Source organism: Oncorhynchus masou, unplaced genomic scaffold (genome assembly GCF_036934945.1).
Source record: "Oncorhynchus masou masou isolate Uvic2021 unplaced genomic scaffold, UVic_Omas_1.1 unplaced_scaffold_1591, whole genome shotgun sequence".
Classification (NCBI taxonomy): domain Eukaryota; kingdom Metazoa; phylum Chordata; class Actinopteri; order Salmoniformes; family Salmonidae; genus Oncorhynchus; species Oncorhynchus masou.
In genome coordinates, this window is record NW_027005989.1 from 12,092 (window position 1) to 27,091 (window position 15,000).

General features: G+C 41.3%; 1 protein-coding gene and 1 pseudogene across 1 annotated transcript in view; one reads left to right on the plus strand and one right to left on the minus strand.

Moving 5' to 3' along the window:
* Nucleotides 1–962, plus strand: part of LOC135531449 (leucine-rich repeat-containing protein 17-like) — an 11,823-nt pseudogene extending 10,861 nt beyond the window's left edge.
* Nucleotides 963–1,140: 178 nt separating this feature from the next.
* Nucleotides 1,141–15,000, minus strand: part of ccdc146 (coiled-coil domain containing 146) — a 54,035-nt gene continuing 40,175 nt past the window's right edge. Inside the window, exons 10-16 of the mRNA XM_064959488.1 lie at nt 12,017–12,109; nt 11,568–11,738; nt 6,678–6,766; nt 4,098–4,262; nt 3,802–3,877; nt 2,407–2,555; nt 1,141–1,378 (exon numbers count right to left, since the gene is read on the minus strand). Of these exons, the coding sequence (XP_064815560.1) occupies nt 1,141–1,378; nt 2,407–2,555; nt 3,802–3,877; nt 4,098–4,262; nt 6,678–6,766; nt 11,568–11,738; nt 12,017–12,109 (981 nt within the window). The remainder of the gene's footprint in view (nt 1,379–2,406; nt 2,556–3,801; nt 3,878–4,097; nt 4,263–6,677; nt 6,767–11,567; nt 11,739–12,016; nt 12,110–15,000) is intronic.

Below are 15,000 nucleotides of genomic sequence, written 5' to 3' on the forward strand. Positions count from 1 at the left end.
TAAGGTTATTTGTTGATATAAAATCTAAATGTACAGATTTTAAGGTTTAAGATTTGGCCTTGGATGGAGTCACGAGAAATTCTGGCTGAAAAAATGGGATCCCGCTGAATGTTTTTAACAGCATTGCTCTAACCCTTTGAGCACTGAACACCACAGGAGGATGGTGAAGGGAGGACGGCTCATAATAATGCCTGGAATGGAAGAATGAAATGGTATCACACACAAGGAAACCATGGAAACCATGTGTTTAATCCGTTCAGCCAATCCTCTGATTTAGAGTGCCACCAGCCACCACTGCTGAGCTATTGAATCCATTAAAGATATGCTCCGGAACTTTGGTGACTAGTAAATATTTTTTAAACCACCTGCTTTGGGCCAGATGTGTCAATATGTAGTTCATACATGCACAATCTATGAGCAGATTACTCTCTTAATTAGCCACAAAAGCGACTGTTTTCTGGAAGCTGTGCTGTGCCATTTTCCCTACATTTCCCCCCCATGTGGGCCAGACCCTTAGCAAATCGAGTTTCAGCCAATGAGCTTCAGTCCTGCGCCATTTGAGTGACGCACACACAACAGAGCGAGAGAGAGAGAGCAATGACGTGGTGCACATATCTGCACATATGTGACGTAGTACACCATTTTTGAGGACCACTTTTGACTCATGGGTGCTACTTTCAGAACTGCTTGATAAAAAGCATACAAAAGTACCGGAGCATCTCTTTAAGTGTTTTTTCTTCAGGGTGTCCTTGTCAGGTCCCTACTGGCAGATGGTGTCATGGAGAAGCTATCTGAGGAGGCATATAGTCAGCTACCCATTAGGCTACAGTACTCTCCAGTCAGAGATGTTGGCGAGGGCAGCCATGTTGCCGTACAACAGTACGACAGAGTTAGTAACCAGTTCTCAGAGGTTCCTATCCATTTCCTCCCGCCAGATGATGTCATTCCTACCTGCCCTTTGACTGACAGTCCAGTGTTATCTGACGTCAGACAACAGGGTCACAAGGCACTAAACGGAGGAAAACTGACTGAAACAGGGAGGGACTAGCTGAACTAATCAATGAGAAAAGGTTTGTTTTTTTCTTTTTCTGTTGCAAAGCGTTTTGGAACGGTTTGCCTTAGTGAATATGACCCAGGCTTCTAATGTACCTGTATCTGCAGCATGGTGCTCTCTCCCTTCAGTCTCCTCTGGCAGGGCACCAGTTTCCTGCTGAGGGCTGTCTGTCTTCCTTCTTCCTTGGTGATCATCTGCAGGCAGCGCGTCTCCTCCTCCAGCGCCTGCATCTCTATGTTACCGTCTCTGATCAGGCCCTCCTGAACATTCACCTTCTCGTAGAAAATACACATCTCCTCCTCACGCTCCAGCAACTGTACCCCTCTGCCAGAGACAGAGAGAGAGAAACAACTGAGAGAGCTACCAAATTGTAAAGTAGGGATGAGGATAGGTCAAATACCATCAATAGCCGCCCAATTGCCCACATTGTTCAGCATCGTTGCATGTAGTTAGGGTAAGGCAGCTATTGCTTACAACTATCTCATATGTAGAATCTTGGTTGGTGGTCATGTGGACAGTGCAAACTGATCAACAGAAAGCCAGACTCACCTGTCATTGTTTTGGCTCTTCCTCATCTGACAGACAGACAGACTCTCCTGTCATTGAGGCTCTGCATGGCCGTGTTTTGGCTCTTCCTCATCAGACAGACAGACTCACCTGTCATTGAGGCTCTGCATGGCCGTGTTTTGGCTCTTCCTCATCAGACAGACAGCCAGACTCACCTGTCATTGCCGCTCTGCATGGCCGTGTTTTGGCTCTTCCTCTTCTGACAGACAGACAGACTCACCTGTCATTGAGGCTCTGCATGGCCGTGTTTTGGCTCTTCCTCTTCTGACAGACAGACAGACTCACCTGTCATTGAGGCTCTGCATGGTCATGTTTTGGCTCTTCCTCTTCTGACAGACAGACAGACTCACCTGTCATTGCCGCGTTGTCGTGGCTCTTCCTCGCTCTGCATGGTCATGTTTTGGCTCTTCCTCATCTGACAGACAGACAGACTCTCCTGTCATTGAGGCTCTGCATGGTCATGTTTTGGCTCTTCCTCTTCTGACAGACAGACAGACTCACCTGTCATTGCCGCTCTGCATGGTCATGTTTTGGCTCTTCCTCATCAGACAGACAGACAGACTCACCTGCCATTGAGGCTCTGCATGGCCGCGTCATGGTTCTCCCTCTTCGGACAGACAGGCAGACAACCAGACTCACCTGTCATTGAGGCTCTGCATGGCCACGTCATGGTTCTCCCTCTTCGGACAGACAGGCAGACAACCAGACTCACCTGTCATTGAGGCTCTGCATGGCCACGTCATGGTTCTCCCTCTTCGGACAGACAGGCAGACAACCAGACTCACCTGTCATTGCGACTCTGCACGGCGTTGTCGTGGCTCTTCCTCATCTGTAGCAGGTTCTGTTCATGGTAGTTGATCATGTGGGTCAGCCGGCCCAAGTTCAGCTTCTGCTCCTCCCTCTTCTGTCTCATCTCATGAAGCACCAGGGTCACCTTGGAGATGGGATTAGAACAGAGATACATCATAACCCTAACCCAGGTCACCTTGGAGATGGGATTAGAACAGAGAAACATCATAACCCTAACCCAGGTCACCTTGGAGATGGGATTAGAACAGAGATACATCATAACCCTAACCCAGGTCACCTTGGAGATGGGATTAGAACAGAGATACATCATAACCCTAACCCAGGTCACCTTGGAGATGGGATTAGAACAGAGAAACATCATAACCCTAACCCAGGTCACCTTGGAGATGGGATTAGAACAGAGATACATCATAACCCTAACCCAGGTCACCTTGGAGATGGGATCAGAACAGAGAAACATCATAACCCTAACCCAGGTCACCTTGGAGATGGGATTAGAACAGAGATACATCATAACCCTAACCCAGGTCACCTTGGAGATGGGATTAGAACAGAGAAACATCATAACCCTAACCCAGGTCACCTTGGAGATGGGATCAGAACAGAGATACATCATAACCCTAACCCAGGTCACCTTGGAGATTGGATCAGAACAGAGAAACATCATAACCCTAACCCAGGTCACCTTGGAGATTGGATCAGAACAGAGAAACATCATAACCCTAACCCAGGTCACCTTGGAGATGGGATCAGAACAGAGAAACATCATAACCCTAACCCAGGTCACCTTGGAGATGGGATTAGAACAGAGATACATCATAACCCTAACCCAGGTCACCTTGGAGATTGGATCAGAACAGAGATACATCATAACCCTAACCCAGGTCACCTTGGAGATGGGATCAGAACAGAGAAACATCATAACCCTAACCCAGGTCACCTTGGAGATTGGATCAGAACAGAGAAACATCATAACCCTAACCCAGGTCACCTTGGAGATTGGATTAGAACAGAGAAACATCATAACCCTAACCCAGGTCACCTTGGAGATGGGATCAGAACAGAGAAACATCATAACCCTAACCCAGGTCACCTTGGAGATGGGATCAGAACAGAGAAACATCATAACCCTAACCCAGGTCACCTTGGAGATTGGATCAGAACAGAGAAACATCATAACCCTAACCCAGGTCACCTTGGAGATTGGATCAGAACAGAGAAACATCATAACCCTAACCCAGGTCACCTTGGAGATTGGATCAGAACAGAGAAACATCATAACCCTAACCCAGGTCACCTTGGAGATGGGATCAGAACAGAGAAACATCATAACCCTATGATTTCCTGATTAATCAGGTAGGATAAATCACCTTGGAGATATCGTTCCTCAGGCTGTCTCTGATGGTGTGGCTGTGGAAGTGCTTCAGACGGGACTTCTGGAGCAGCCTGAGGAGCACACACACACACACACACACACACACACACACACACACACACACACACACACACACACACACACACACACACACACACACACACACACACACACACACACACACACACACACACACACACACAGGATGTTAATCATTTTACATCAAAACAGGGTTGTGAACGTCTGAATGTCCTTTTGAGGAAGGGGATGTACTCTCTATCTCTCTCTCACTTCTCTTTGTTGATGGCGTTGGTTCTGAGGATCTCAATCTCGTTGTCCAGGATCTTGAACTTCTCTCTCATCTCAGCCGTTCTCTGGGAGGCCATCTGGATCAGGTTCATACACTTGTTCCTATCACCCTTGATGTTGTCATACAGCTTGGCAAACACACCAAGCCTAGATGCAGGGAGGGAGGGAGAAGGAAGGAGAGAGAGAAGAGAGAGAGAGAGAGAGAGAGAGAGAGAGAGAGAGAGAGAGAGAGAGAGAGAGAGAGAGAGAGAGAGTAGAGAGAGAAGGAGAGAGATTGTTTATTTCACTTTTGTATATTATCTACCTCACTTGCTTTGGCAATGTTAACACATGTCTCCCATGCCAATAAAGCACCTTGAATTGAATTGAGAGAGAGCGAGAGAGAGAGAGAGAGAGAGAGAGAAAAGAGAGAGAGAGAGATAGAGAGAGAGAGAGAGAGAGAGAGAGAGAGAGAGAGAGAGAGAGACAGAAGGAGAGAGAGAGAGCGAGAGAGAGCGAAAAAGACACAGGGCGAGAGACAGAGAGAGAGTTGGCACCGAGGAAATACCGAAATTAATCAAGTTAGGCATTCAAATCCTTAGCCACCCAGACGTTATTTTCCAGGTATGTCTGAACTGGTCCTTATTTAAAGACACTACGCGGTACCATTGGTACTCTGGGATACTGATTTCAACACGCTTGGTAAATACCTGGGGATCAAACGACCTAGTTCTGGAGCAGCAGCAGTCACTCATAGGTCGTCAACACACTATCACAGATTATCATGAAATACACACAAACTACTTACTGGACATTCGTGACAGGCACACGATTTCCTTCTTCATAACGCATTCCGTATCCATTACACAATTTTCTTCCTAACAAATTCCAATTTGTTATGAAGAAACAAAAGTAAGCTAGGTTAGCTAGGTGGCTGATGTTAACTACACTAGGCGTTAAGGTTAGGCATTAAGGTTAAGGGTTAAGGCGTTAGGGGTTAAGGTAATGGTTAAGGTTAGGGGTTTATGTTAGGGATTATGGGTTAAGGTTATTGGTTAAGGCTAGGCGTTAGGGTTAGAGTTACAGGTTAAGGTTAGGAGTATGGGTTAAGGTAAGGGTTAAGGTGTTAGGGGTTAAGGTTAGGGTTAGAGGTTAAGGTTAGGGGTTAAGGTTAGGGTTAGCGGTTAGGTTTACAGGTTAAGGTTAGGTTAGGGTTTAAGGTAAGGGGTTAAGATTAGGGTTAGGGGTTAGGTTTACAGGTTAAGGTTAGGAGTATGGGTTAAGGTAAGGGTTAAGGTGTTAAGGTTAGGGTTAGAGGTTAAGGTAAGGGGTTAAGATTAGGGTTAGGGGTTAGGTTTACAGGTTAAGGTTAGGGGTTAGGTAAGGGGTTAGGGGTTAAGGTTAGGGGTTAGGGTTAGGGGTTAGGTTTACAGGTTAGGGTTAGGGGTTAAGGTAAGTGGTTAAGGTTAGGGTTAGGGGTTAAGGTAAGTGGTTAAGGTTAGGGTTAGGGGTTAGGTTTACAGGTTAAGGTTAGGGGTTAAGGTAAGGGGTTAAGGTTAGGGTTAGAGTTACGGGTTAAGGTAAGGGTTAAGGCTAGGTGTTAAGGTTACAGGTTAAGGGTTAAGGCATTAAGGTTATAGGTTAAGAGTTAAGGCTAGGTGTTAAGGTTACAGGTAAGGGTTAAGGCTAGGTGTTAAGGTTACAGGTAAGGGTTAAGGCTAGGCGTTAAGGTTACAGGTTAAGGTTACAGGTTAAGGCTAGGCGTTAAGGTTACAGGTTAAGGGTTAAGGCTAGGTGTTAAGGTTACAGGTTAAGGGTTAAGGCTAGGCGTTAAGGTTACAGGTTAAGGCGTTAAGGTTAAGGCGTTAAGGTTACACGTTAAGGCTAGGCGTTAAGGTTACAGGTTAAGGGATACGGCTAGGTGTTAAGGTTCCAGGTTAAGGGTTAAGGTTACAGGTTAAGGCGTTAAGGTTACAGGTTAAGGCTAGGCGTTAAGGTTACAGGTTAAGGGTTATGGCTAGGTGTTAAGGTTACAGGTTAAGGGTTAAGGCGTTAAGGTTACAGGTTAAGGCTAGGCGTTAAGGTTACAGGTTAAGGGTTAAGGCTAGGTGTTAAGGTTCCAGGTTAAGGCTAGGCGTTAAGGTTACAGGTAATGGTTAAGGCATTAAGGTTACAGGTTAAGGGTTACGGCTAGGTGTTAAGGTTACAGGTTAAGGGTTAAGGCGTTAAGGTTACAGGTTAAGGCTAGGCGTTAAGGTTACAGGTTAAGGGTTACGGCTAGGTGTTAAGGTTACAGGTTAAGGCGTTAAGGTTACAAGTTAAGGCTAGGCGTTAAGGTTACAGGTTAAGGGTTAAGGCTAGGTGTTAAGGTTACAGGTTAAGGCTAGGCGTTAAGGTTACAGGTTAAGGGTTAAGGCTAGGCGTTAAGGTTACAGGTTAAGGGTTAAGGCTTGGCGTTAAGGTTACAGGTAAGGGTCAAGGCTAGGCGTTAAGGTTACAGGTTCCAGGTTAAGGCTTGGCGTTAAGGTTACAGGTAAGGGTTAAGGCTAGGCGTTAAGGTCTTCATTCAGCAGTGAGAGCTACCTGGACTGGACCTCCTGGTTCTGCTTCTTGAGTTCATGGATCACCAGACTCTTGCCTCTCAGCTCTTGCTTGATGCGATGGTATCTTTGCTGTTGATACATTAAAATAATACATGATCTTTCTTATCTTCTTAGTAAAAGCTGACGGTCAACTTTCCCCAAAGTAAGGGTTAGTCTTAGCTCGTGTGTTTTGTTGTTTTGTTGAGAACATCAACATGTCACTATGGAAACCATTAAGGGTCATGCTGAAGCTACACTGTAAGTGATTACTGTAGCTGTAGTAAAGGATTGCAGCAAAGGCCTGTTACCTCAGGTCTGTTACCTCAGGGCTGTTACCTCAGGGCTGTTCAGGCCTGTTACCTCAGGCCTGTTACCTCAGGCCTGTTACCTCAGGCCTGTTACCTCATGGTTACCTGCTGCTGTTACAGGCCTGTTAAGGCCTGTTACCTCAGGCCTGTTACCTCAGGCCTGTTACAGGCCTGTTACCTCAGGCCTGTTGCCTCAAGTTAAGTTAGTGTTACCTCAATGTGGTGTGTTTTGTTGTTATTCAGGTTGTGTGTTATCTCATGTTGTGTGTTATCTCATGGTATGTTACCTCAGGTTGTATGTTATCTCAGGTTGTGTTTTATCTGTTATCTCATGTTGATGTTACTGTAGCTGTGGTTATCTCATGTTGTGTGTTATCTCATGTTGTATGTTAGTTGTGTGTTATCTCATGTTGTGTGTTATCTCAGGTCTGTTATCTCATGGGCTGTTATCTCAGGTTGTGTACCTCTCATGTTGTATGTTATCTCATGTTGTATGTTATCTCATGTTGTGTGTTATCTCATGTTGTGTGTTATCTCATGTTGTGTGTTATCTCATGTTGTGTGTTATCTCATGTTGTATGTTATCTCATGTTGTGTGTTATCTCAGGTATGTTATCTCATGTTGTATGTTATCTCAGGTTGTGTGTTATCTCAGGTTGTGTTATCTCAGGTTGTGTGTTATCTCAGGTTGTTTGTTATCTCATGTTGTGTGTTATCTCATGTTGTATGTTATCTCATGTTGTGTGTTATCTCATGTTGTATGTTATCTCATGTTGCCTGTTATCTCAGGTTGTGTGTTATCTCAGTGTGTGTTATCTCAGGTTGTGTGTTATCTCAGGTTGTTGTTATTTCATGTTGTGTGTTATCTCAGGTTGTGTGTTATCTCATGTTGTATGTTATCTCAGGTTGTGTGTTATCTAAGGTTGTGTGTTATCTCAGGTTGTGTGTTATCTCAGGTTGTTTGTTATTTCATGTTGTGTGTTATCTCAGGTTGTGTGTTATCTCATGTTGTATGTTATCTCAGGTTGTATGTTATCTCATGTTGTGTGTTATCTCATGTTGTGTGTTATCTCAGGTTGTGTGTTATCTCATGTTGTATGTTATCTCAGGTTGTTTGTTATTTCATGTTGTGTGTTATCTCATGTTGTATGTTATTCATGTTGTGTTATCTCATGTTCTGTGTTATCTCATGTTGTATGTTATCTCAGGTTGTTTATTATTTCATGTTGTGTGTTATCTCAGGTTGTGTGTTATCTCATGTTGTGTGTTATCTCAGGTTGTTTGTTATTTTGTATGTTATCTCAGGTTGTTTGTTATTTTTGTTATGTTATCTCAGGTTTTGTTTTATCTCATGTTCTGTGTTATCTCAGGTTGTTGTTATCTCAGGTTGTTTATCTCATCTGTTGTATGTTATCTCATGTTGTATGTTATCTCATGTTGTATGTTATCTGTTGTGTGTTATCTCAGGTTGTATGTTATCTCATGTTGTGTGTTATCTCATGTTGTATGTTATCTCATGTTGTGTGTTATCTCAGGTTGTGTGTTATCTCAGGTTGTGTGTTATCTCAGGTTGTATGTTATCTCAGGTTGTTTGTTATTTCATGTTGTGTGTTATCTCAGGTTGTGTGTTATCTCATGTTGTATGTTATCTCAGGTTGTGGTGTGTTATCTCAGGTTGTGTGTTATCTCATGTTGTTGTTATTTCATGTTGTGTGTTATCTCATGTTCTGTGTTATCTCAGGTTGTATGTTATCTCAGGTTGTTTATTATTTCATGTTGTGTGTTATCTCAGGTTGTTTGTTATTTGTGTTATCTCATGTTGTGTGTTATCTCATGTTCTGTGTTATCTCATGTTGTATGTTATCTCAGGTTGTTTATTATCTCATGTTGTATGTTATCTCATGTTGTATGTTATCTCAGGTTGTGTGTTATCTCAGGTTGTGTGTTATCTCATGTTGTATGTTATCTCAGGTTGTGTGTTATTTTATGTTGTGTGTTATCTCATGTTCTGTGTTATCTCATGTTGTATGTTATCTCAGGTTGTGTGTTATCTAAGGTGGTGTGTTATCTCAGGTTGTGTGTTATCTCAGGTTGTTTGTTATTTCATGTTGTGTGTTATCTCATGTTGTGTGTTATCTCATGTTGTATGTTATCTCAGGTTGTTTGTTATCTCATGTTGTGTGTTATCTCAGGTTGTGTGTTATCTCATGTTGTATGTTATCTCAGGTTGTTTGTGTTATCTCATGTTGTGTGTTATCTCATGTTGTATGTTATCTCAGGTTGTTTGTTATTTCATGTTGTGTGTTATCTCATGTTGTGTGTTATCTCATGTTGTGTGTTATCTCAGGTTGTTTGTTATTTTATGTTGTGTGTTATCTCAGGTTGTGTGTTATCTCAGGTTGTATGTTATCTCAGGTTGTGTGTTATCTCATGTTGTGTTATCTCAGGTTGTTTGTTATTTCATGTTGTGTGTTATCTCAGGTTGTGTGTTATCTCAGGTTGTGTGTTATCTCATGTTGTGTGTTATCTCATGTTGTTTGTTATCTCATGTTGTATGTTATTTTATGTTGTGTGTTATCTCAGGTTGTGTGTTATCTCATGTTGTGTGTTATCTCAGGTTGTGTGTTCTCATGTTCTGTGCTATCTCAGGTTGTTTGTTATTTTATGTTGTGTGTTATCTCATGTTGTGTGTTATCTCAGGTTGTATGTTATCTCAGGTTGTGTGTTATTTCATGTTGTGTGTTATCTCAGGTTGTGTGTTATCTCAGGTTGTGTGTTATCTCAGGTTGTGTGTTATCTCAGGTTGTATGTTATCTCAGGTTGTGTGTTATCTCAGGTTGTGTGTTATTTCATGTTGTGTGTTATCTCATGTTGTGTATGTTATCTCAGGTTGTGTGTTATTTCATGTTGTGTGTTATCTCAGGTTGTGTGTTATCTCATGTTGTTGTATGTTATCTCAGGTTGTGTGTTATCTAAGGTGGTGTGTTATCTCAGGTTGTGTGTTATCTCAGGTTGTTTGTTATTTCATGTTGTGTGTTATCTCATGTTGTGTGTTATCTCAGGTTGTATGTTATCTCAGGTTGTTTATTATTTCATGTTGTGTGTTATCTCATGTTGTATGTTATCTCAGGTTGTGTGTTATCTCAGGTTGTGTGTTATCTCATGTTGTGTGTTATCTCAGGTTGTATGTTATCTCAGGTTGTTTATTATTTCATGTTGTATGTTATCTCATGTTGTGTGTTATCTCATGTTGTATGTTATCTCAGGTTGTATGTTATCTCAGGTTGTGTGTTATCTCAGGTTGTGTGTTATCTCAGGTTGTGTGTTATCTCAGGTTGTGTGTTATCTCATGTTGTATGTTATCTCAGGTTGTGTGTTATCTCATGTTGTGTGTTATCTCATGTTGTATGTTATCTCAGGTTGTGTGTTATCTCAGGTTGTGTGTTATCTCATGTTGTATGTTATCTCAGGTTGTGTGTTATCTCATGTTGTGTGTTATCTCAGGTTGTGTGTTATCTCATGTTGTGTGTTATCTCAGGTTGTGTGTTATCTCATGTTGTGTGTTATCTCATGTTGTGTGTTATCTCAGGTTGTGTGTTATCTCAGGTTGTGTGTTATCTCATGTTGTATGTTATCTCAGGTTGTTTGTTATTTCATGTTGTGTGTTATCTCATGTTGTGTGTTATCTCAGGTTGTTTGTTATTTTATGTTGTGTGTTATCTCATGTTGTGTGTTATCTCAGGTCTATATGCAAATGGACATTGCTATATATGGATCTGTGCCATTCACTTTGAACTGGACTGTGTTTACAACATGAGTGGTCGTGAGTAGATGTGTTTGTTTTGAGATCAAAGCGAGAGCTGTATGTAGCACATGTGCACATTTTGTTCATATTATTTTCTAGTTAGTGAGTTATTAGCCCAGTTCAAGATCATTTGTAGTCGTCAATAGGGGAGTGATTGCTTTCTACAAGACCACAAAAAGTGTACATTTCCAGACATCTTTTAAAAGCCAGTCAGGGAAAGAGATTTTGTTTTATCTTAAAGGGGCAGTGTTGTATTTTGAGACAGGCTTCAATAATTTGCCTGATTCTCTGTAATAATGGTATGGGAATAATAATGCATTTTATTGTGTAAAGTGGAGTCTTGCATCAAACAACACAACAACATTGTCAGTCAAACAGGTTCATGTCAAGCCCTGCATGTTTTATTCAAACGTCTCATGGAATGTAGACCTACACTGAACACCACCCATTGTCTGCTACTGTAGGCTGAACGATAGAACAGATATTTCCATGTTAAAATGTTATGGGATACATTTACTCCATGTTTTTGATGGTAGGCCACTCTGGTAGGCCTACAGACATTATGATCAAATAGCTACAGTAGCCTACCTGACCACTGTTAAAACTGTAACTTAAAGAGGGTAGAGCCTCAGTGTTCACAGTAAACACGTGCTGGAAGTTGCACAGGATTTTAACAACGTTCAAGTTCGCGCTCAGCAGACCTGAAATTTGCCCCCAAAAATGGGAGGGAACATTGATGGTGAGATGTTCTATAGTGATCTGATATGGTGTGTTTTACCTCAGCCCTGTGGCGGTCCCTGGACTTCTGCTCTCTCTCATCAGCTTTGATCTGAGTCAGACAGCTGAGGGTGTGGAGCTCCTCTCTGTGTCTGTGAGACTGTCTCATCAGCTCCTGCTCCTGTTCCACACACTGTTCTATCAGCTGGGTCTCCACCTCAGCTACTGGTTGCTATGCACACACACACACACACACACACACACACACACACACACACACACACACACACACACACACACACACACACACACACACACACACACACACACACACACACACACACACACACACACACACACACACACACACACACACACACATTAATGCATATATGAATCAAAACACACTACACAAGCACGCACACACACACACACACACACACACACACGTTTATGCCTTACACAAGTCAAAAACACACACAAACACACAAATTCAAACATGCTTTTTACCTGATGAATCAAGTTTCTCTTCAGCTTGTCCACTTCTAACTGTATCTCCTGTCTTGTCTTCAGAATCCTGTCACTTTTGGGTTTGACATCCCTCTGTAACAACAACAACCTCTCCTAGTATTAATGTCTCTAAACAGATATGACCGGTCTCTATAACAACAACCTCTCCTAGTATTACAGTCTCTAAACAGATATGACCTGTCTCTATAACAACAACCTCTCCTAGTATTAATGTCTCTAAACAGATATGACCTGTCTCTATAACAACAACCTCTCCTAGTATTACAGTCTCTAAACAGATATGACCTGTCTCTATAACAACAACCTCTCCTAGTATTACAGTCTCTAAACAGATATGACCTGTCTCTATAACAACAACCTCTCCTAGTATTAATGTCTCTAAACAGATATGACCTGTCTCTATAACAACAACCTCTCCTAGTATTAATGTCTCTAAACAGATATGACCTGTCTCTATAACAACCTCTCCTAGTATTAATGTCTCTAAACAGATATGACCTGTCTCTATAACAACAACCTCTCCTAGTATTAATGTCTCTAAACAGATATGACCTGTCTCTATAACAACCTCTCCTAGTATTACAGTCTCTAAACAGATATGACCTGTCTCTATAACAACAACCTCTCCTAGTATTAAAGTCTCTAAACAGATATGACCTGTCTCTATAACAACAACCTCTCCTAGTATTGTCTCTAAACAGATATGACCTGTCTCTATAACAACAACCTCTCCTAGTATTACAGTCTCTAAACAGATATGACCTGTCTCTATAACAACCTCTCCTAGTATTACAGTCTCTAAACAGATATGACCTGTCTCTATAACAACAACCTCTCCTAGTATTAAAGTCTCTAAACAGATATGACCTGTCTCTATAACAACAACCTCTCCTAGTATTACAGTCTCTAAACAGATATGACCTGTCTCTATAACAACAACCTCTCCTAGTATTAAGTCTCTAAACAGATATGACCTGTCTCTATAACAACAACCTCTCCTAGTATTAAAGTCTCTAAACAGATATGACCTGTCTCTATAACAACAACCTCTCCTAGTATTACAGTCTCTAAACAGATATGACCTGTCTCTATAACAACCTCTCCTAGTATTACAGTCTCTAAACAGATATGACCTGTCTCTATAACAACAACCTCTCCTAGTATTAAGTCTCTAAACAGATATGACCTGTCTCTATAACAACAACCTCTCCTAGTATTACAGTCTCTAAACAGATATGACCTGTCTCTATAACAACAACCTCTCCTAGTATTAATGTCTCTAAACAGATATGACCTGTCTCTATAACAACCTCTCCTAGTATTAATGTCTCTAAACAGATATGACCTGTCTCTATAACAACAACCTCTCCTAGTATTAATGTCTCTAAACAGATATGACCTGTCTCTATAACAACAACCTCTCCTAGTATTACAGTCTCTAAACAGATATGACCTGTCTCTATAACAACAACCTCTCCTAGTATTAATGTCTCTAAACAGATATGACCTGTCTCTATAACAAAAACCTCTCCTAGTATTAGTCTCTAAACAGATATGACCTGTCTCTATAACAACAACCTCTCCTAGTATTAAAGTCTCTAAACAGATATGACCTGTCTCTATAACAACAACCTCTCCTAGTATTACAGTCTCTAAACAGATATGACATGTCTCTATAACAACAACCTCTCCTAGTATTACAGTCTCTAAACAGATATGACCTGTCTCTATAACAACAACCTCTCCTAGTATTACAGTCTCTAAACAGATATGACCTGTCTCTATAACAACAACCTCTCCTAGTATTACAGTCTCTAAACAGATATGACCTGTCTCTATAACAACAACCTCTCCTAGTATTAAAGTCTCTAAACAGATATGACCTGTCTCTATAACAACAACCTCTCCTAGTATTACAGTCTCTAAACAGATATGACCTGTCTCTATAACAACAACCTCTCCTAGTATTACAGTCTCTAAACAGATATGACCTGTCTCTGTTTGAGCACAACAACCTCTCCTAGTATTACAGTCTCTAAACAGATATGACCTGTCTCTATAACAACAACCTCTCCTAGTATTACAGTCTCTAAACAGATATGACCTGTCTCTATAACAACCTCTCCTGGTATTAATGTCTCTAAACAGATATGCACCTTTCTCTAACAACAACTCTCTAGTATTACAGTCTCTAAACAGATATGACCTGTCTCTATAACAACAACCTCTCCTAGTATTACAGTCTCTAAACAGATATGACCTGTCTCTATAACAACCTCTCCTAGTATTAATGTCTCTAAACAGATATGATGTCTCTATAACAAAAGGGTTCTTTCTCCTAGTATTAATGTTCTTCTAAACAGATATGACCTGTCTCTATAACAACAACCTCTTTTTCCTAGTATTAATAGTCTCTAAACAGATATGACTGTCTCTATAACAACAACCTCTCCTAGTATTACAAGTCTCTAAACAGATATGACCTGTCTCTATAACAACAACCTCTCCTAGTATTGAGTCTCTAAACAGATATGACCTGTCTCTATCATTCCTAGTATTACAGTTCTAAACAGATATGACCTGTCTCTATAACAACCTCTCCTAGTAACAGTCTCTAAACAGATATCCTGTTCTATACCTCTCCTAGTATTAAAGTCTCTAAACAGATATGACCTGTCTCTATAACAACAACCTCTCCTAGTATTACAGTCTCTAAACAGATATGACCTGTCTCTATAACAACAACCTCTCCTAGTATTACAGTCTCTAAACAGATATGCTGTCTCTATAACAAATCTCCTAAAATAACAGTCTCTAAACAGATATGACCTGTCTCTATAACAACAACCTCTCCTAGTATTAAAGTCTCTAAACAGATATGACCTGTCTCTATAACAACAACCTCTCCTAGTATTACAGTCTCTAAACAGATATGACCTGTCTCTATAACAACAACTTCTCCT